Below are 24223 nucleotides of genomic sequence, written 5' to 3'. Positions count from 1 at the left end.
AATAAAAAACTTTAATAATATAATAATAATTTGTTTTTATTTTTTTTAATAATTCTTACTCTTTTAATCATACTTATAGCATATTTACAGCTATAGTAATTATATTTTTTTTATTACTATATTTGTAACAATATTTTTTATATTTATAGTTTAATGCGAATGTAATGAGTCTACGTTAAGTCTATTTAAAGCTCCAAACGTAATCAAAATATCATTTTTAAATATTGAATGAATCAAAGTACTCGAAAACGTGCATAAATCTATTCGGGATAGTTAAACAGATTTTTGCTTTTGCAGTGTAATTCGAGACGATTAATGACATGTATTTCAATAGTCAATTAACAAACTAGCTGGCGTGTGTTCATCGAAATATCAACGGTCTGTGCGCGTCGAGTCCGTAATTTGCCGTGATGATCAAGAGCGGAATATTTATTACTTTCGGCCCTCCGAGTGTCGAGAACGGAGAAAAACAGTAGCCAGTTTCGTCGCGTGAGATTGGATCGCTCTCCTTGCTCGCGAACCGATTAATCAAAACAAGTAGGAGTATTGAAAAAATGAACGCCTTAATCAAAAGGCAAGGAAAATCTGTATAATATACTTTATCAAGACTGAAAAATTAATTTTTATATATATTTATATGTATATTTGAAATAAACTTTATTTATATAAAAATACGAACAGGCAATAATAATCAATGTAAAATACATTTTTTTATTCTTTACTTTTTATATTTATTTTATACAATATATATAATATTTTTTATGTTACTGTTAAATATTATTGAACTGAAGTAATCTAGTTTTTATTTCTGTTTTACTACTGAATCAATTGTGATTACCCAATGTGGTAATAATAGACAGCGTTAATTTGGTATCGATAATAATAAATGTGATATATGTATTATATCGCGATGTCTTGGTAGAATAAAAAAAGAATGCATAATTATCAGTCAAGCGGTAATATATGTTTATTATATTATCGAGACATTTTTCTGCTGTAGCTGCCATTAACTAATAAATATTGTTTTTAAATTGATAAAATTAGTGAATAATTAATAAAATTAAAATATAAATTAAAATATTAAAATTATATGTATATTATTGCTACATTAAATACATATATATATATATATATATATATATATATATATATATATATATATATATATATATATATATATATATATTCACACACATGTGATCATAGAAATAGAAATAGATTATCAATACATCTCCATCTTTTAATTTGTTTGCAATGTCTATGCTTGAATAATTAACTCGAAACATTTTTGAGATATTGAATGAAACTAGTTTCATAAATTGAATCATTACCTTATTTTATGTTTAATACAATTCTATTTGTTGGAAAATCGATAATCGAGACAGATTCGCAAATCAACAAGACCGTAAAGTACTTGGGATGTAGACATATTCGTATAGGAACATGTGATTTGTGCCGCTGCGCTGCAAGAAAAAAACATCGACAATTATTCCGTGCGATTAATTCACAATAGGTCAATCGAGGGTTAACCAACGCTCATTTGCTTAAGTATCGCGATCTCTCCGACGAAATAGATACTACCTTCGATTACGTTAATCCTAGTTAGACAACGCAAAGAAATACGTTCAGTATGTGTGCATATCTAATACAAGTACAGTAGACGGAGCAATTAATTTTATTCATTGGAAAGATTCTATTTTTCTGCTAGTAAGAGTTAATTACTCTTTCTCTCTCTCTCTTTCTCTCTCTTTCTTTTTATTATACGAGATTAATAATTAACTCTCAGAAACATAAAAATAGCTCAAACAAGTACGTTAATAGAGCGGCTACATCTCCAGGATTTTATGCGAAGCATAAATCGGTTGGCAAGAGTAAGATGAGAAAATTACGATATGCTTTTCAATCTCAAAGAGATTGCTGTATGGAGAATTGGGAATGGTTTAACGAAGAGTTATTTAGGGCAGTAGATTGTAATATATATCTTGAAAAAGACTAGACATATAGCGTAATTTTTAATATTATGATACTGATTTACTACAGTACATACATAGATCATTGTACGACTTCTTGAATTTTTAACTACAATAAAACTTTTTATATACCTAATTAGGAAGAAAAAAATTATACTTTCGAAGTTGAAAATTATTATACACATAAATATACATTTGAGGTTTAGCAAGACGTAAGTTACGCTTCAACATCGTTTTTAACAAAATTTTTATTAAAAGTGTAAGTCAAAATTATTTCGAAATTTGATGTTTGTGAATGAGAAGGTTGAAAAAGTATAAAGCAGCGTAAGTAGTAGTCATTGAAAATCCGAAACTGGACTTGTGTATTCAAAATAAATGTCTTATATAGTCTTTTTATCTCAGTTCTGTCAAACATTACACGGTAGTAGATAGCCATCGACATTGTAGTCGGACTGTGAAACAATTTGATATTCAAGTACTATTCGCTGTATATCGCTCTGCGAATGCCAACATATGTGCGAAGAGTCGCCGATAAAAGACCACTTTACGCAGCCACGATTTTCACTGTGTATTTCGACGTAGCAGTCGTGCGAGTTTTCACTCTATGTCTACGTTTTGTACGATCGGCCGAAACTGGTCATCCATATGTACCGCTTTTACGGGGAATTGGAGTTAAACAGAGCGCCAAATAATAGAATATAAAACGGAAGAAACAAAAGCAAAAAGCTTGCGTTCACATAAAAATGATTTTACCATGCTGCTGGTAACTTTACATCATAATAAAAATATCTAGAACCAGAGTTTCGGAATTAATCGAAGACAATTTATAAATTTTAAGATAATTGTTGCTCCTTACTTTCTTTTGCAAAAAAGCTGCCAATTTGAGAAAGAATTTTCAGTAATAGATTATATTAATTAATTACTGAAAATTCTTTCTCAAATTGGCAGCTTTTTTATAATAGAAAGTAAGAAGCAACAACACTCAAAAAAATATTTTGCTAATATAGATAGATTTCTAGATGTCTCAATTAAAATTTATCGCTACTTTTTGTATCTCTTAGAATATTGTTTGTCACGTATAGAATTTATAGCAGCAATATTCTAGCAATAGAAAATTTAGATCCCATTGCCAAATGTTAATCACAAATATAATTGTCCTTGACAGTAGGCCTTAAAGATAGGCATCGCAGAAAAATTTTCCGTCTAAATTACACTAATAGTACAGATATAAATTTTGTCTCTGTCATTTAAATTGATTAAGCGCAAAATATATGCAGTATCACAGTATTTGCCAATAATTTATCTGTTTCAGTTAATTTTTTACACCTAGAAAATTTTGTTGAAGTTGCAAGATCATTTTTTTGAGTGAATGTAATGATGATTTACTCATTTACTGCATTACATTGCAGATCATTATTTGACTTTTTAAATTTTTAACTAATAAAACTTTTTATATACTTAATTAGAAAGAAGAAAATTATACTTTTGAAGTTGATTTAAATGATTATACATACAAATGTACATTTAGAGTTTAGCAGGACGTAAGTTATTAAATATATAAATATTTAGAAATATATTATATTTATATTTTATACATATATAATATTCATATATACTTATATGTGTGTGTATATGCAATACATATATATGTAAATACATACGTTTTATAAATTTTAAATTTATCATACGTGTTATTACGTTCTGAATTATAACATTTTTGTGGGAGAAAAAAAATAGGTGAAGAGAAACAGTCTGGATTCTCGCCTGTGTGAAAACTGGGCTGGACGCTAAGTCACGTCAATTGAAATCAATGCGATCGTCGCTCCGCTATCATAATCCGATTGTTGATCGATAAAGCGTAACTCGGTCGCGCTTTCTCGTGCGTGTAGCATTGTGCCGTCGCGATCGACGGACGCGTCGCGTCGAACGCGCTACGACCGAACCGATCCGTTAGCCGTTCAGCGTTCTAAATTGGATTTCTCCGCTAACGAGTCCGAGAGAGCTTTTCCTCCGTGAAAGCTCCTCGCAAACCTCCTCGACACTGCTCTCTTTCCCGGTTGCCAAGCTCCTCTTCATCCCTCTCCGGTTGAGAGCGCGTCTTTTCGCCTCATCCCTTTTATCGCCGCACTTTTCCGGATCGCACATCCCCGTACCGTCCCCTTTCTCCCTCTTCTTTCCCGCTTTTCCCACCTTTATTCCCCGTATTCTGCATTTCTCTCCCTTTCTCTCCCTTTCTCTCTTTCGACTTTTCTTTATTTAAAATTTTTTTACTTCTTCTTCGTTCTTCCTCCCTCCGATTAGGGCAGTCGTTCCGTTTCCATAGATTCGCTCTGCCACTTCTCGGGATTACACGGAACCAAACGGTTCGCTTGCTACGCGGATTCTCTTGCGAGAATTAAGCATCTCTAGATGCGAGAGAGATGTGCGTTTGCATCTTTCTGACATTGCTTTGTTCTCTTCTCGCCGGCGGCAGACAATCTCACTGTATCTTGCCGCGCAAAATATTAATGATATTGTGCATCTTAGTTTTTTATTATTTTTTTTATGCGACATTTTATACAAATTAATATCATTTTTATTTTAAACGGCGGTCATTGAAATTAAATAATTTAATAATTGTTTTTATTCTCATTTTTTGCAAAGAGAAAATTATGAACGAAATTATCAACCGGTGTATATATTAATTAATAATTTTTTCCCTTATATTACGAAGTAATATTTTATTTGTAACTTTCAATGAGCCAAATAGCAAACACACGATATTTACATCGAAGTAAAAAAATTACAGGAACTCTTTATCTCATTCCGCCAAGGGAACGTCAATTTTAGCGTATTAAGTTTGAAAAATGCAAAATGCAAGGCTTGAATTTCGTCCTGAATTGATTGGTGAAGAGAGGAGAGTCTATTAAATCGCGCTCTCAAACGGCCGTTAGCCAACGAGAACGTTTTATATCACGGAAGCACCAAATCGTCGGATGAGCCCGTCGATGAATAAGTATGAACGAAAACACGCTACAATGCGTGATAAAAACGAATTCGAACATGAATAATTCATTAATTATCGACGATAGCTTTCTCTTTTTGTATCTCGCACGCCTTTATCGGTTTTTTTTTTTCTTTACGACCCTCCTACGCTCGGTCTCTCTCTTTCCCTCTTTGTATGCGTGTGTATGTGTGTGTCTCATTGTCTTTTTCTTTCTCTCACCTTATATTCGAAATATTGCCCAGGGGGAATTTAGCTCACTTCTTCCTCACACGTACACGTCCTTTTTTTTAGCTCCATCCGCTCTGACTCTTACAATCGTTCAGACTTGAATAATTCTTTTCCTTCAAAATTACTTTAGAAAGTTGATTTTTAGAATTCCACTTTTTTATTTTACTTTTTCTCCGTCTCCTCTATCAATTTATTTAATTTAGAAAGGATTTATAATTATAATTAATGTTAATGTATAGAAAATATTTATAAATGTAATTAACTAGGTATTTTTTTATTTTTTATTTCACTTTTTTATTATTAAATATTTTACATATACACATATATTATCTATATTATATTATATGTTTATGATATATTCAAAGTTTGTCAAAAAATGAAGGCAATGTCATTTTTGCCAATTTTGCGTATATAAAGGAATCAATTGTTCTTATTTCTTCGATTTTTACTTTTCCTTCATCTTTTATCTGTATTTTATTTCAAAGTCACTACGATAATCAGCTTTTTCTCCTGCGATTATACTTTCGAAGTTGATCCAGAAAGAGGAAAATGTTTCTCTTTTGCGTTTCGTGTCGGCGAGTAAAACTATGTAAACGTGTAACGAGGGAATTTGACTATTGCGACCACGCTGAATAATGTTTCGCGAACGCGCGGAACGCCGCAATGAATAATTGATAAATCGCCAACATATACCACAGCCGGAATACAGTTGTGCACGTACGTACAATGCGTCGGCAGCGAATTGTGACGCGGGTTTAACACCGCGATTTCTATCGCGGGTGCACTCAAGGCGAGATCTGGTCAACGTAACATATGTGTCGTAAAAGCACTACATATGTATATATTTGAACGATGTTGCGCGAAAATAGAATTTGCGAAATAGTAGTTTCGTAGCCAGATCAAGTTTCGCGTTTGCAAAGATAACACATGTCGCGCCAAACTATGCATAACTTTTGTTTTATTTTGTCGGTTAAATTGTGAGGTTTTTTTTTTTTTTTTTTTTTCTGAAAAGGGATTTATAATTATGAATTTTGATTGCAAAATCTTGCGATGCACGTGACGAAATGACAATCAAAAGTTTCATACGTTTGATCGTGCATTCCAGTTTCTCTTTATTTATTTCCACGTATCTCGCGGTCTAACACGTGTCCTATATTTTTTTGTATCAATTTTTTTTTTGTTTTTCCCGTCGACGTGCGCGATCTACTTTATCCGCTTTACGCCTGTCCAAACTGTCGCGTCGGGATGAGACTCAATTAAGCCGCAGGTCGCAGATTCTTCCTTTATGTTTTTTTTCTCTCTCGAGCAGCCGGTAGTCTGGACGTCCTGGACAAAAGCTATCAAAAGGGCACACCGCTGGCGGTCATACGCGGACAGTTTTGTAATCCCCGTACTTTTGTTCCTTCACTCGCGTATGTTGTTTCCTGCTCTTATAATTTCTGCTTTATAGGCTGCTTCAGCTTTCATATTTTTCGCTTTGTAATTTCTATTCTTGTTAATATGTTCATTAATTTCCACGTTCTTTGCATTTATATTTTCATTCACATTCTTGACTGGAAAGATATATTACTATAGGAAAGAAATCACGTAGTACATTCTTTTTCCGAAATTCTTGTATTTTTCTATCCTTTATGATTTTTTTATCCTTATTACTTTCTCTTATTTTTTTTTTTTTTTATTTTTTACTTTACTATCTTGCTTTTATCTTGTCTACTTTTAATCATTTACAAATTTTCATTTTATATACGTATAATTAGTACTTAACTCAAGTATTTATTAATTACCATCTAATTACACTATATTTTGTTCATCTTTATTTTTTTCTATCCTTCATTATCGGAGAAAAAGCGTTCTTTCAACCCTGTTTCTTTACATCCTTGATGTTTTTTTGCTGTTACTCCTCGCTTTAATGCCACCTTGGTACGAACGGTATTTGTGTGTAATTAGTATTTTTCTAGTGTATTTGTTAATTACCATGTAATTACTGCGTGTTCTCCGTTTATCTTCATCCGTTCTTTTAGGAAAAAGAATATCCATTCGTTTGCTCTCTCACTTGTGTGAACTCTCACGCTCGTTCGCTGCAGATTAAGCCACGTTCTTCACTTTGAGCGTTCAAACGTGAAAAAAAACTCGATGAAATGTTATCAAAAGCTCGACTACCGCGCTTGTAATTTGTTGATTTTCCAAATTCTGTTTTTAAAATAATTTATATAATAAACTATTTATTTGACAATAGGATATACTGAGTTGAACGGTAATGAAGCATCATAATTATTATTATACCCTAAAAGAGCAATCAAAATTGAAACATTGGATTTTTTTATACGCTAATAAATGTATTTCGAAATATGTAAATCGATGAAGCGTATGATATGATTATCTTTATGTAACGCTTGTAGAGCGTTAAATAATGCTTTTATTTAAAAAATTACCTCAAAATAATTAATATTATTATATTATTATAAATTATATAATATTATTATATTATTATCAATATTATTATAATTTATATTTTTTTTGGAGCGAGCTACATTGTTTCAGAGATACATGAGATATCGATTATAATTTGTTGTCATATAAAAGTTATATTCACAGTCAGATCGAAAGATCTGACCTCGACCTGTGTCAAAGCCAGGATGACCGAATTTAATCTGATAGCCTAGTTTCCTCATGTTTCCTGCGCGTATACTTTTTATCCCTTTTCATCTTCCAAGCTTTGCTCTCTTCGCTATTGAGCCTCTCACGGGAGTGCACTTTTCATTGGCAATCTACCGTCGAGAGAGAAAGAGAGAGAGAGAGAGAGAGAGAGAGAGAGAGAGAGAGAGAGAGAGAGAAAGAAAGAGAAAGAGATGCCTTCGCCACATCGATTACGTTTCAACTCGTCCGCAGGGAATCGTCGTTCACGCTTACGCTATCGCGAGAAATGAGATCGAATTAGTCGCGAAACTTCATAGAGAAAGAGGAAAGGAGATTCTCGCACTTTTTTTTTTTTTTTTTTTTTAAGAGAAATTGACCGTGGAATTTTACCTGGAATTTGCTAAGTTTTGATATCGCGCTTTTCTCTCCTTCCTGGATTCTAATCGACGACGTTCTTGCAGTCTGAAAGGAGTAAATGTCTTCATAGTATTTCAAAATTGCTAAGTATTTTAGTTTAGAATTTTGTAAAGAGAGAAGAGAGAGAGAGAGAGAGAGAGGGAGAGAAGTTTGAAATTATTAAAACTTTTAATCTTTATTTTTAGATTGCAGGCATGTAAATATAGATGACGAAATTTTTCATTATATCTTATATGTGAGTTAATTAAAAATTTAGTTTAAAATTTAATTTGAATTTAGTTAAAATTTAGTTTAAATTTTATTTCGCGATGTATAATTATATAGAAATATTAATTTACATAATTGTGTATAATATTAAAGAATTGCGAGAAAAGTGATACGACAAATCATAGTTTTGCCAAAACTTTAATTGCAGAATATGGAAAGAATATAGTAAGAAAAGCAAAAAGAATTTGGAATACATAGACTTTAAAAATGATGTACACCCGAGAATAAAGCAATCTTGATATTAATTCTCGTAGCCCTCTGGGATCTTTTAGTTTTAAATTTAAACTAAATAAATTTTATATTAAAGTTATATGTATATTTAAATGTTTAAAAATAAGTAACGCGCGCATGGAATGTGACAAATTCAGTGAATTTGCTGTTTTAATATAAATTAAACTAATTAACTGTAATATCAAATTATCAAATTAATAATAAATTATCTAATAATATTTAGTATATTAATTTTAAAATTTATATTGAAATACAAAGAATAATACAATTAGGTCTTTTTATGCACTTTTTTATTCATGCGCAAATTGTTTTCTTTTGACAGCTAAGAGCCAAATTGTACTATGTTAGAAAAACCTCTTTTGCGATTGTCTCTTTTATTGAGAAGGATAGAGTATCGATTACTATGAGGAGTGAATTTACGGATCGGCTGCGCGCCGGCAACTAAAGGGATCCAAACAATTACTTGTAGGAAGTAACACGCGGTCGTAAATTTCTCCGACTCTGTGATAGCACTTTGGTCGATTTATCTTCTCTCTAGTAATAGTCTAGAATATCGCCTATGATTGACGATTGGAATTCCTGGAATCCACCCATGTTTTATCCGGGAAACTCTCTTCGAGTCAAGAGGCGGCGATTCTCAAAGATCATGATTTTCCTCATCTTCTACGTCCAAGTTTCTCAGCATGTCCCCCCTTCCTCCAATCTGCAAGTCTTTACAAAAATATTGAAAGGAAGGTACGTATATATTGAGCTACAGTATCTCAGGATATGCTACTTTTTCCAGATGAATTCCACCGTTTTCGATATTGTCATACTTGATTCGTCCTATGCTCTTGGGTTAAAAGAGCAGCAAATAAAGTAAAATAAAGTATATTTGGGCACTCAAAAGACAAGTTCATTCAAAAGATGAAAATATTCAAATTTCTTATTTAAGTTAATTTATTAAAAATCAACAAATTATCACATCGAGACTATTTTAATTATCAGAAATTGTATTATTTATCAATATTATTTTGCCGCAAAAAGAATTATTTACCAATTGAATTCTAATATTTACATAGTTGTGTGCTTAATTAGTTTAATCCTTTTGGGTTAAAAGAACAACAAATAAAGTAGAATGAAGTATATTTGGACACTCAAAAGACGAGTTCATTTAAAAGATGAAAATATTCAAACTTTTCATCTAAAATCAATCTATTAAAAATTCAATAAAGGCTATAGCTGGAGAAGCATACTAAAAGTGACCCCGACGAATTTTCAAATAACATTTGGCTTATCATGTCTTCACTGTAAAAAAAATTTCCTCAAAAATTCAGCTCCCTAACTCTATTATTTCTCGAGTTATCGAGAAAAATATAATTTTCAGTTTTTAGTTTTCTTTTCTGTAAATATTTAAGATGATTCCATATCGGTTTTTTTTCTGAATATTTATCAACAAAAGACACAAAAAAAATTTTTTTTTAATCTCGAATAAAAGCTCAATTTTTAAAAAAAGAATGAAATTAAGAAATTACTTTTTTAACATGTTTTTTTCGAGGTTCAATCACCAAACTTTTATATCTCGTAAAATACTTTTTTTATATGTCTAAATATTCTCTTTTTTCAGTTTTTTCGAGTTGGTGCAACATGATGAAAAAAATAGAAAATTTTTTTTTATTACTTTTTGATGATAGAACGGAAAATTATTTATTTTCTTATATTAATTATAATAGTAATTATAATAATTGTAATAGTTATAATTATACTGCGAGACAGGAATATTTTTTATGCAAAAACAATTTAAAAGTTGTATTTGTAAAAATTGTTTTTGCATAAAAAATATTTCTATCTTGCAGTATAATTATAACAATTACAATTATTATTATTACTATTATAACTACTGTTATAATTATTACAAGAAAAATAAATAATTCTCCGTCCTATTATCAAAAAATAATAAAAAAAGGTTTTCATTTTTTTTCATCGTGTTGCACCAACTTGAAAAAATTGAAAAAAATTAAGACATACAAAAAGAGTATTCTATAAAAGTTTGGTGATTGAACCTCGAAAGAAACGTGTTAAAAAGCCATTTCTTAATTTCAGTCTTTTTTTTTTAATTGAGCTTTTATTCGAGATTAATAAAAATATATTTTTTTTGTATTTTTCGTTGAAAAGTATTTAGAAAAATATCAATATGGCGTCATCTCAAATATTTACAGAAAAAAAATTAAAAACTAGAAAGGACATTTTTCTTGATAACTCAGAAAAGAATAAAGTTAAGAAGCTGAAATTATGAGAAAAAATTTTTTTTACAATGAGAAAATGGCAGGCCAAGTATTATCTGAAAATTCGTCGGGAGCACTTTTTATATGCTTATCCGGCTAGAACCTTTAGCACATCAAAACTATTTTAATTATCAAAAATTGTATTATTTATCAATATTATTTTGCCGTAAAAGAATTATTTTGCCGCAGAATTATTATTTACCAATTGAATTTTAATATTTACATAATATTTACATAATATTGACAAGTTGTGTACTTAATTTTGTGACTCAAATTGCATAAAATTATATCGTAGATTAATAATAACGCAAGTACACATGAAAGAAATTTCTTGCTCATCGCTGTGACAGCAAACTTCGATTCCAAGAAATTTCCACGGAAATCTGTCGTTTCGTTCAGGAAGCTGAGTTGCTCGGATGAAGATGAAATTGCGCAAAGCGAAACGAAGTTATGGGTTCGTCGCCGTATTCTAAATACCCGGCAATCTATTCTAATTCCGTCCGAAAAGTTACTATAGCGTTTCTTTTCCGCCGTACGCCTTGGCTAACTTTGGCAAAGTCGCAAAAATTTCATAAGAAATAATGAAAGCACAGCGACACGAAATAAAGGTTCTACAAATATAATTACCTCAGCGGTAACTTTATATGCACCGTGGGAACGAGTCTCCTGCCGCCGCGGTTCGCCCTCGTATTTTCGCAGATTTAAAAGGTAACTCGCGGGGTTATATCGCATACATTCAACATGAATCCGCCTCTTTGCAAAAACTATTAATAATGAATTTAGCGCTCTTAGTTTTTGCGAGCGTTATTAAAATAAGTCGGATTACCGTGAAGAAATGTTATTAAATATGTAACTGAAACCACATCTATCAAGACCATACGAAAGTAACATATATAAAATAAAACAAGTACTTATATATATTTATTAAAAATATATATCATATATAAAAAGAATATTTAAATTTTATACTTTTTACTAATTATTTCTAACGTTAAATCGAAGGTAAAAACAAGTTTTATGCAAAAAGATGAAAGTATATTTATTATATAATTGTTAGTGTCTATAAATTATAATTTAATTGTAAATATACATGTAAAGAGATTACAGATTTATAAATATATGTATATTATCAATTAATTATTAAAATATTCATTTATTATTTAGATTGATTTATTTTCTTTTCTATAAAAATATTAAAAATTGTCATTAATGAATAATCGACGATATGTAAAATAAATATTATAAAAGGAAATTCTTTTTCTCCCGATTAATTCGATTATACGTCTTATTGACTGGCGTCGGTTTTTTTTTCTCTTTACAGAAGACGAGAGCGCCATAGTGCAGGGCGTTGTTACGAAAGATGGTCTATTCGACGGTAGCATCGTGACCAGATTCGAAGAGTATTACATCGAGCCGACGAGCAGGTATTTGAATAAAAATGAAGACACGTCGCCGCCCTATCACAGCATAGCTTATCGTACTTCCGACGTTACTATCCCGCCACGTGCATCGTGTGCCAGTCATCAGCTACACCAAGAGGGAGCTCTCCGTGATTCCTTCGATAGGTGAGTCTGTCATGAGTCGTTTTCTTGAATAGTAAGCATTATCAATGTAAACCGACGACGACGTAAATCTCCTTTTAGATTATGTAATAGGATTAAAATTCATGGATGATTTTCCATGTTATTCCGTTTGATGTATTTTTGTTAAACCAGGTCGACTATGTCTCTTAATTTGGATGATGTCAAACAAGACAATGTTCATGTAGGTTTTATCTCTCTGGAGACCAGAACTCGAAATATCTTTCTTTTTAATAAATGTCATGGACGTACATTTTAATGTAATTTTTTAGTTTGTAAAATGTTTTAATATTTACAAGTGACTTTTTAACAGTACGTTAAAAATTAAATGGCAATGTCAATATAAATTGAAATAATAGTTTCTCGAAAATTTCTTTGTTATAATTTATCATATATTTTATAATACATGTAATTAAAATTAAGTAAAGATTTAACTTTTATTTAACATTTTTGAGCGCACTTTTACTGTTCTATATTGTTGGCAAATGCCATAATGCTATAATTTAGACACGTGTAAGAAAATTTCTGCTGGCCAGGATTATCATATATTATACGCGTTCCATGTCAGTCTTCACATTGCAAATTTTAAACGTAAATTTAAACTTCACGATATATGTTATCTCTTTCTTCAGATATAGATACAACAACTCTCAGGGATTCTACGAGCCCTTGCTCGGCGAACATGTTGCTCTCTACTCGAAGAAAAACAACGCGAGGGTGTTCACATTAGAAACGAATAACGAGGATGATTACATAGAGTGAGTATTTTGCATTTTTTAATAAAAAATATATCTAAATCCCTTTTCATTGTAATATTAATGACGTTTAATTATATTTATGGCGAAATAATTCTAAAAAAAAGTATTTGCTATTAATATTTGATATCCTTATTTCTTATAAATCATATCTTTATTATATTTTTGTATTTAATTTTTCGTACATTTCCTTACATTATCTAATTATTATCTAATATATTTTTTAATATTCAAAATATAGATATAAACAGTAAAACTTTTATTACATACATATATGTATGAAGAATTATCGAAGAGTATAAAAAAAATTCGAAAACTTAAGCCCGCAACAAATATATACATACATCGTAGATATTTTTTCGTTGTTCTCGAATGCAACGTATGATTTATATGTTTTTTTAAATGATTGATTGAATTATATAAGAAACGGAGAATCGAACAATTTCAACATTATACGGAATGCTATAATTGATTTTATTTTGGATCAATTCAACATTAGTGAAGTGCTGGAAACGAAAGTCACGGTTGGAATTGAACATCGCAAAGTTAAAATAGAATTCGGACGAGCGGACGCTCGGAGTTAGAAACTCAGGTGTGAGAAAAGCATGGCGTTTTTCATCGCGTAATAAAAGCGGCCCTATTTCTCTCCCCTGTCCTCGTAGTGTGAGCAACAGAGATCGGATCGCGAGGCATCTGCACAAGCGCGCAACGGTAGATCCCCGGAAAACTACCTGCATGCTCTACTTGCAAGCGGACCATCAGTTTTTCACGCGATACGGCACGGAGGAAGCCTGTATTGAGGTGATGACGAGGCACGTGCAGAGAGTCAACTCCATCTACAAACATACGGGTGAGTGTTTTTCTTCATAGTAATATATCGTGCGGAGAAAATGATGTAACAGGTTCGTTCGCGGGTCCAAAAAGTCAGGAAAATTGAAAACTGTCGAGAAGAATACGAAAAATGTCAGAAGAATCTAATTTAAAGTAGCCAGCGAAAATATTGAGAAGAAAAACGAGAAAGTTTAAAGACTTTCTTAAAAAATTCTGCAGGAAAATTTTGCAGAAATTTTCTGGAATTTTATAATTTTTGTCGTGCGATGAGTAATCACAAGAAAATGAGTTATTATTTGATTTTTACAATCATTGAATTTATCATTTATTGAATTATTTAAATTTGTATTTATATTAACGTGTTTTATAACATTGCATTTGTATAAAGGATAACAGTAAAACAATAGTTATTTGTTTTATTTTAGACATTGATGTATTGATATATACGAGACAATTTTTTTATTTTCCTCTCGTTTATACTCAGTTTTAATATGTTAATACTTTATTGCATTACTCTAAAAACGAATGGAACTAGCCGAAACTTTAGTTTACGAAAAACCGACAAAAAGATGAATAATTAATCAGAGTAAACAAAGGAAAACAGAGTTTCCGTAATATATCTAATATAATACATACATATACGTAATATATAATGCAGTTTAATATGTGTCGTCTAAAACTAATCTCTGCAATGATATCAAATCTAATTTGAAATATAAGATAAATTCCAATCGAATACAAACTTATGTGTAATCTGAAAAGATAGAATTATCCTTATAAAAGAAATTTCCAAGATTAATACAACAATTTTCCAGTATCGAATTTCCTTCGAAATATTTTATTCTGTCTCTATTTTTTCGTTTCTCTAGATACTGTTATTGGTTTTTGATTTCGGACAAATATATGTATACATTTATAATGAATATATCAATTTATTTGTTACGTAATGATAAACTAGGATGTTGATTAATAATAATTATAATGGATTTTTCAATATTGAACAAGTAGTATACATTTATAATGAATATATCCATATATTTGTTGCATAATGAAATAAAATAGAATGTTGATTAATGTTGTTAATAAATAATAATAATAATAATAATAATATTGTATAATAAAGAAAGAGATATATATTTTAGTCTTTATTATTGAATAAAAATAAAATACAATGAAGATTATGTTTTCTAGCTCTTTTTACAATATAAAAATTAACATTGTGCGAAATATATTTGATATATGTATAAAAATATGTAATACTTAACTATTTTAATAATAATTATTTTTTTCTTATTATATATACTCGTGACATCTCTGCGAAATATATGCACTATGTTGTTTGTTTCTACATACGGTATTTTCATTATCGTACTGTTCCATTACGTATAACACACTGTTCTGCATTATACACAAATTATTCTGTTTGGACCAGAGAACGGTAATCACATGGGAATCGTCAACATAGAGGAGCAAGAAACGAGACTAGAATAATACGGAGTTTAAGTGAATTATTATTCAGTTCCTTGATGAATATACAGTTTATGAGAAATAACGGTATTTTTGTAAACAACGTTATATTTCTTTTCAGACTTCAATCAAGACGGACGGCCGGATAACATCAGCTTTATGATAAAACGTGTCAAGGTGCACAGCAAGGATGCGCTGAATGATCCTACTTATCGTTTCCCAAGCAATTACGGCGTAGAGAAATATTTAGAGCTCTTCTCAGGTAAGGATATTATTATTCATGTTAAAATCCAATGTGTGGCATAATGTCGATATGTTAGACTGAAGAGATTGAACTGATAATGCTTCGACGTTTGCCTCGTTATAGAGGAGGATTATGACGCGTTCTGCCTGGCTTACATGTTCACGTATCGTGACTTTGAAATGGGAACCCTGGGTTTGGCGTGGACGGGCGATTTGAAGAACGCCGGCGGCGTATGTGAAAAGAACGGGGTAAGTACAGACAAAAAAACTGAAGATGATACATTTTTCTCCAAACGATTTTATTATTTCTCTATTTTATAATTAAATTTTTAACACGTGTTACATAAAATAATTATTTGAAAAATATAAAATATACAAAAATTTAAAGTACAATCTCGTCTTTGCTACAGGGTGATCTATTAGCTCATCTACTTTGATAGAAATGCTATGATTGTCGATTAATGACGTCATAAATTCTCGATCAACTCGTATTATTGCGACGTATCATCGTTGACCGAACGTTAACGAAAAATAATCGATAATGAAATAACGTTGCAGCATTACCGCGGCAGCATGAAGTCACTCAACACCGGCATAGTGACCCTATTAAATTACGGGAAGCACGTACCGCCTGCGGTCTCTCACGTTACTTTGGCTCACGAGATCGGCCACAACTTTGGCTCGCCGGTACGTAGTATATGCTTCAATCGCATTTAGAACACGTTCCACATTCCGCGAGATGTTATATGTCATGTATAATTCCGTCAATATACAAGTGACAGCTTACACATTATACATGTTTCATTGTCCTCCTATCCAGCACGATCCGGAACAATGTACGCCAGGCGGTGAGGATGGCAACTTTATAATGTTCGCCCGCGCTACCAGTGGTGACAAGCGTAACAACAATCGCTTCAGCCCGTGCAGCTTGAACGCCATAAATCCCGTGCTCAACAGCAAAGCACGTTCGCCAAAAGGATGCTTTACCGGTGAGTTTTATACACGGAGAACAATGCGACAAATGCAATATATCGTTGATATTGCGAAGAAACGAATGTTGATCGAACTCTCCACATCTGCTCCTCTCTCCAATTATTCTGCGCTCCGTTGCTCCATATAACTTGATGGTGTTTGCATTGTTTATTGTAGAACCGCAAGTATCGCTGTGCGGTAACGGCGTAGTGGAGGAAGGCGAGCAGTGCGACTGCGGCTGGGAGGAAGATTGTCGGGATTCGTGTTGCTTTCCTCAACGCCGTTATCTGTCGACCGGGGAGACCCCGTGCACGCTCACACCAAACTCTGTGTGCAGTCCTAGTCAAGTATGTATGACGCTAAACAAAAAAAAAAAAAAAAAAAAAAAGAGAGAGAACCTTGAGTGCGACTGTATTGTCGAGGGAATTTTAAGATGACTTTTCTTTCTTAAAATTTTATTCAAAGCTTCTCTAGTTGCGCTTGTATCTTTTCAATCTCTTGAATATTAAATGTCAAAAATCCAAGTATATAAATTCTCAAATGTCTCGACTCTTATCTAAAAATTGTTTATATATCCAAGAAAAGTTTAAATCTTTAATTTGTTTAATTATCCAAAAAAAGAGATAGTTAATTCAAGCGATATGTTTTGCGAAATTTACTTTAGACGATTTATTCACCGATATGCATAATGTGATTATACGGTGCACTGTACGCACGACATGATGTAATTTCGACGGCTCTGTTTGCTTCCCTCTTTTCAGGGTCCGTGTTGTACCGCTGAGTGTGGTCTCCGTTTTGGAGACAAGTGCAGGGACGACAATGGCTGCCGCGACGCGAGTTTCTGCGACGGTCGTTCCCCGAATTGTCCGCCGTCCATTAATAAGCCCAATAAAACCATTTGCAATCGCGAACTGGTTTGCTTTATGGGGGTATATATTAATTTTGTTAACAACATTTTTTTGGAGATATTTTTATTAAATGTATGATATACTTTTATTAAATGTATGATATACATATTTGTCTTACACACATGAAATTTTTGTTTATAACAAGGAGTGCACTGGCAGCATTTGTTTGGCATACGGATTGGAATCTTGTCAATGCATACCAGGTCCGAACGATCCGCCGACGAAGGCTTGCGAGCTCTGTTGCCGACATCCTGGAGAAAATCAACCATGCAAGTACGTTTCGTGAATTAAAATTTAAATAAAATTTTCTCTATTCTTCAACAAATTAGCAAATCGATTTAATTATTTATAAAATATTTTTTTGCAGGTCTTCTTTTGACTGGAACTCTCCGCCGTATGATATTCCTGACATGTTCTCAAAACCGGGAACTCCTTGCAATGATTACAACGGCTACTGTGATGTTTTTCAAAAATGTCGCGAGGTAAATAGATTTAAGAAAAACGATATAACGAAATAAGAAAAGAAATATACAGTAAGTACAGTAGGCGAAAATTAAAATATTTTATTCAGGTCGATCCAAGCGGTCCATTAGCAACTTTAAGAAAACTTTTATTATCCGACGAGAGCCTTGCTACTTTTAGACGATGGGTTGCCGAACATTGGTATGCCGCCGCTCTAATAATTTTAGCAGCGATATCATTATTGGTACGTATATTATTAGAAATATTATCTATATTTTTTCTTGAATTGAAAATTTATTATTGAATATTTATTAACAAAATAAAAAAAATTTCTCATTTTTTATCTATTTCATCTATTATTTTTAATTAACAATGAATTTCATCAAATGTTTATTGCCAGAAACGGCTACGGAAAAGAGTAAAATGTGATGAGAGTAAGTGTAGGGATATGTCAAAGTAAGCTATTTTTTTCTGTATTTTAATTGTATATTATTTATTGTAAAATAACGGAATTAATTACTATTTTGCTATTTCACATTATTGTATCATAGAATTATTTGTAGTTTGTTTTCGAGTTGTATGTAAATTTGATTAAATATATCACAGAGAAACAGTGTACAGAGTAGAAACAAAAATTCCTATAGTAGAAAATGTATAAGTTTAATTACTTTTGAATGAAATGGTAATTGAACGTAAATTATATATCAATTTTATTATTTTGTAAAATAATGTTAATATACGAAAAAATATATGTTTGTGGTAATAGTATCTCCAGTATTCCCACATATTGTTAAATTCTTCTACTGCCAAAGAAATAAATAGAAAATAAAATTGAAATTTATTTACGAACAATCAATAATTTCTTTTTCTTTTTCTAGGTGGCCAGCATGAGATTATTGGGCAAACGACCAGACTTGAAGTTAAAGTCTGTCACGATAATTCACAGTTCTACAACGGAAACGGTTCGACTTCCACCGGAGGGTGCGGAAGGAGTAACGGTACATCCACCAGCAGTGCGCGCTAAGCTTCCTCTTAGTCGAAAAGTCAGAGAAAAAAGGCGTCATCGCAAACATAAAGAGGGTGGTCACACTGACAAGTCCAATAATAAAGTAAGGGATGAAATAAGAAATACATTAGGAAATTATCATGTTAGTAATGGATGTAATAATTATTGTTTATTAATTATCTTGAATATTAATTCAAGTATGTTTATATATTAGAATGATAAAATATATTTTATTCCATATTGAGTATGATATTTTAGATTAAATTTCTTAAATTCGTTCGTTTTAAAGGACGTTATAACGAAGAAAAAACAACAAAATCAGCAAACGAAAAGGTTATCTACCGGGCAGGTGGATGATCTCGCGCGGAAGAGGCCAGCCGAGGTTTTGGCTGCTGCGGCGCAAGAGAATAAACGGAAGAAGACTACATCCGCGAAAGATAAGGGACAGACTGCCGGTAATAATCTGGCTGGCGGTAGCAGCGGCGGTGATAACGATAAGAGGAAACGCAAGAAACAGCACAGGAAAGAGGTAATTGACTATTCGGCGATCCAGGCGGAAAAAGAACCAGAACCAAATGCAGATCCCAAGAGCAAAGTGCGCTCTTGGCTATTAGCGTCCTCGCAATGTCGACCAGATATCGGTGCACGGACTAACGTGAGCGGTTTGCCAAAGAGCAAATCAACTCCAGTGGGTCTAACGGCCAGTGGAGGTGGTGTAGTGGCATCTAGGCAACCGGTGGCGCCTGTGTCAAGACAACAAGCTCCAGCACTCGCGCGACGTCCTGGTGCTCTGGAAGCTGGACGGTTGGTGGAATTGAAAAATTCGTCAGGTTCCCTCGCCAGGAAGGAACGGGCGAGACTGCAAGTAGTATATAAGCCGCCGTTCCGGTTTAGTGTAAAGCTACGCAAATCTGATAAAGTGGCACAAGCACCGGCAGGCGCGACTGCGAGTCACAACAGAACGACGAAATTGCCAAGAACTGGTGTACTTTTACGAACGGCGGCCAAAAGAAAGGATAGAGTTAGGATAGGTAGAGCACGACAAATTGCGCCTACTGGCATTGGAAACAGCGGAGGTGATTTGCCAGAACCTGCCAACTCTGATTTGCATACCGTACCTTCCGATTTGGAAGTACTGTTATCGGAGAGCGAGTTTCTCTTCTCGGACACGTGACCATGGGCTTCGATAGGAACGAACGTGTTCGAGTTTGTTTCGAGTCGCACGACTTATAAGTAGCTCTTATGTATTTATTCTAGCGCAAAAGATTACTTTATTAGGATGTGCGCATGGGATAATAAATGCGTTGACTCGCTAGCGCGTACATTAAAGAAATCCCGTCCGAAAACGTGGAAGGGAAGAGTAGTCTAATTGATTTATCGAACGATGTTTCGGTTCGTGTTTCAACTATTTGTCCTGTGTATAGGTCGGAAGGACATGTATCGATTCTTATCGTTCTTCCTTCCCTCATTTTTAGAATAAAGCGATAACGCGACAACTGGTTATATACGTTTGTGATTGCTCGTGCTGTGATCGGCGGTGAAAATGTTCACGTGCGATTAAAACAAACAAAATTTGCTTGGACGATGACAAACGTTACACCGGCGTTAGTTTTCGATGATCGAGCCAGTTTTCTTCTTCCAAAGAAAGGGGCCAAATCAACTGTTCAAAAGCGACTGGCAAATAACGCCGCAAATATATATACACTGATCACACTCGCCTAATATTTCACGAAACTGTGAAAGCAGATTATGTCTTACGATTCGTTTTCGTCGATGATAGCTTTAAATTTTCGGGGATCAGTGTGCAACTAATATATCAAAACGCAAAATGTATTGAAAGCAATGCTTTATCTTAAAATCTCTTTACACTGTGCCTGTGCTGTTACTCTCTGTACCCTATTTTTCGACGCTTAAGAAAAAATAGCGCCTGCCGAAGGTCAAACTTTTTTTTATACGACAATATATCTGTCGTGATCGAGAGGATGACAAAACGAAAAATGCGTGAAAGAATAAGATGACTTTGATTGATTAATTAATTTTTATTAATCACTCTTCGAAATTATAGTTCTAATTATAATATGTAACTATAATTTCTACATTTCAGTCGTTGCTATGATACGACTATAAAAAATACTCTATATTTTAGCTCTAGCTGTATACCATTACATACTTTATATTATAACCCTAGGTACATAATATAGCTAAAAAACAAAATACGTTGCAAATTATAGTATTCGAATTATTGTACATCACATCACAGCTTTTGCTATGATCTAATAATTCTAATAAATGTGTATTTTACGTTATAACCATCATTGTAATGTAACGTATCATACATATTGGTTACAGCTATATTTATAGCTAGGGCTATATCGTAAAGGAATAAAGCTTAGCTTATATCACTCACGTAATCAGAGAGATAATCTGACATTGATGGATTGACGTTCACATAGAGGATGATATCCATCAGGTAGCTTTGAACAGATCGTCGGGAGGTCCTCTCGTTTCTTCACCGCCCGACCTGCCTGTAACGTGTTAAAGTAACGTTATTATTAACTCGAGAGATTCTTATTGTCGACAATTCCTAATCGGTTACATCTCGTGAGACATCCTATCGAGGATCTCGTTTGTATCTTCAACGCGTTCACGAACAAAATCGCGAGTCGAGCCAACGGCGGACTGCTTATATATTTTTAAGACTGTACAATATCTCTTTAGCGTCGCCTGTTCCGTCGAGTTTTCCGTTGCTCGCGATTGCTACCGGAGGAGACACACGTTGTTCCTCCTATACTTTATACTCAGTCTCCAACTCCGATATCTCTGGTGCTAACATTTGGTGTACTTACGCCTTTACTCGATCGTGTTTCCGAGCGTAATTTCCATTTGTAAATATGCTTTACTGCCCAGACATTCCTGTTCGCTCTACGAAAGATAAGTGGATTAACTAGAATCGATAGATAATCGTCCTCTTTACATTTAGATCTCTTTCCAAACATATTTCTGATAAAATAAAAAGAAAAAATCTATACAATCAAAGATATTGTACACTTATTAATATAGAAAGAGAAACATTTTTATATAACTCCAAGAATTAAATTAAGAGGAAGAAATGCAATATATACATATATATTATAAATGCATTGAAATAAATTCGCGATTAATCGATAGCGCGAAAAATATTTTTGTCTTTATATTACAAATATATATCCTCTAGAATCCGTTATATACAATATACAAAACGGATCTCTATCGATTCTTATTAATTGACTTGTGTGTTTTTTTGCATCGAATGCGTTTGCCGAGTTTAAGTTCCTTGCGCTCGCGACTCGGGTGCTAAAAAAAAAAAATATATATCTCGGTACAGAGAGTATTCACGTGTTCGCGTTTCAAGAGTCGGCTTCATAGTCTTTCACGTATGTTGCCGTGATCCTCTGAGCTGCCACGATTTCACTCTGGATCACGATAAATCCGCGACGACCGGTTCGATTAATCGTTATGAAATCGACTCTATTAGCTGTTATTAGCCAACACGTATGAGTACGGTTAATGTATCCTCTTTTAAGATCCGTTTATGATCGCGGACATCTCATACTGCTTGCCAGACACGTGTGCACGTATGAGTTGTCACTCTGTATAGTAAAATAACAAACAAAGTCGGATCGATACAGACTCGATACTCAAGGATAATAACATTAATAATATTAATACGCTCGTTGGCGGCATTCATTTTTATATCATTCCGTAACAAAAAGTATTATTGAGAAGGAAAAGAAAGAAAGAAAGAAAATAAGGTAAATATATAACTTTATCTATTTTTTACGTATAAAGTTATACTAAACGATGTAAACAGGGTTTGATAGGTTTTCTTCAACTTAATTACAATTATTAACTCCGCTCCTTGTGAATTGTTACATTACACAAGGTGTAATTCAGTGTAATTGAATCATGTAATTTAATTTAATTTCCAAACTGTATAACTGTATTCTCTCTATTTAGATTTAAATAAGTAAACTCACATCCGGCAAACGAGAATTCTCAGTTATTGAATCGTATATTGTTTGAAGTTAAAAGAAGTTACTGTATATCATTGATTAATTACATCTTTTTAAAAGATATATATATATATATCGCTCGTATAATTGATTTTTGCAATAAAATGCAGTTATGACGGTAACAAATATTTACATTTCTATGACGATACGCGTTATACATTCATTCGTTAACTACAATTGAAAGCCTAATTTGATAAATAAACGATGTTTCAACTCCAAAGCTAAGTAAAGACAGTACATTTACATCTATTATGCATTTACTTGTATAGGTAAACAAAGACTTTGCAGAAACTATGCTTTGTCTTAGCATTTATACTCTTGGCTGACCGTGTTTTGTATACTTACTTAATCGGTTCCATTAACTAACTGAAAGTGATGTTTATAATAAAAACTCGCTTGCGTGTATGTGTGTATGTGTGTGTGTCTCTACACACTCGTAAATGTACTAATTAAGGTATAAGAAGATGTGTGATGTTACTTATACGTGAACTCATAGAGACGATTGTTTAACTCGTAAAAAAGCGCTTTTACTTTTAAGATCAAGTTGTATTATATTATTTTCTTTTAAATTAATCGAAAATCGAAATCGATGTTATTTCAGTCAATTAAATTCTCGATGTTATATCATTGGTAAAAGTTGAATTAAATCGAAACAAATTTACTTCGCAAAATTAAATACGTTCTTTTCGAGATAAAAGATTAGATTTTAAACTTCTTGACTTTCTTTATTTTCGAATTCGTGTAGAATTTATTTTAACATATCTTAATTTTGAATATAAAAAATTTCTAATTTGCAAAAGCTATTTGTGAAAATTAACTATGACTTAATATATGTTTATATATGTCGGAAAGAAAAAGGAAAGAAAACATTTTTTTTGAAGAAAAAGGAAAAAACTCTTTTGTAACAATTGTCGCATTTAAATTCGAGTTTACGGAAACTTCAATTT

At 32.5% G+C, this 24223-nt stretch overlaps 1 protein-coding gene across 1 annotated transcript in view; it reads left to right on the top strand.

The window, feature by feature from the left end:
• LOC140672097 (disintegrin and metalloproteinase domain-containing protein 10) overlaps positions 1-20909 on the top strand; it is a 56743-nt gene extending 35834 nt beyond the window's left edge. The window contains exons 5-18 of the mRNA XM_072903942.1: positions 12322-12565; positions 13213-13338; positions 13998-14185; positions 15755-15895; positions 16001-16125; positions 16435-16563; positions 16697-16865; positions 17026-17195; positions 17610-17777; positions 17902-18029; positions 18124-18238; positions 18328-18462; positions 19097-19327; positions 19514-20909. Of these exons, the coding sequence (XP_072760043.1) occupies positions 12322-12565; positions 13213-13338; positions 13998-14185; positions 15755-15895; positions 16001-16125; positions 16435-16563; positions 16697-16865; positions 17026-17195; positions 17610-17777; positions 17902-18029; positions 18124-18238; positions 18328-18462; positions 19097-19327; positions 19514-20398 (2954 nt within the window). The 3' untranslated portion in view covers positions 20399-20909. The remainder of the gene's footprint in view (positions 1-12321; positions 12566-13212; positions 13339-13997; positions 14186-15754; positions 15896-16000; positions 16126-16434; positions 16564-16696; positions 16866-17025; positions 17196-17609; positions 17778-17901; positions 18030-18123; positions 18239-18327; positions 18463-19096; positions 19328-19513) is intronic.
• The last annotated feature ends 3314 nt before the right edge of the window (positions 20910-24223 follow it).

Source organism: Anoplolepis gracilipes, chromosome 12, assembly GCF_047496725.1.
Source record: "Anoplolepis gracilipes chromosome 12, ASM4749672v1, whole genome shotgun sequence".
NCBI lineage: Eukaryota > Metazoa > Arthropoda > Insecta > Hymenoptera > Formicidae > Anoplolepis > Anoplolepis gracilipes.
The sequence above is the reverse complement of the archived record's forward strand: the minus strand, read 5'-3'. Positions and strand labels throughout refer to the sequence as shown.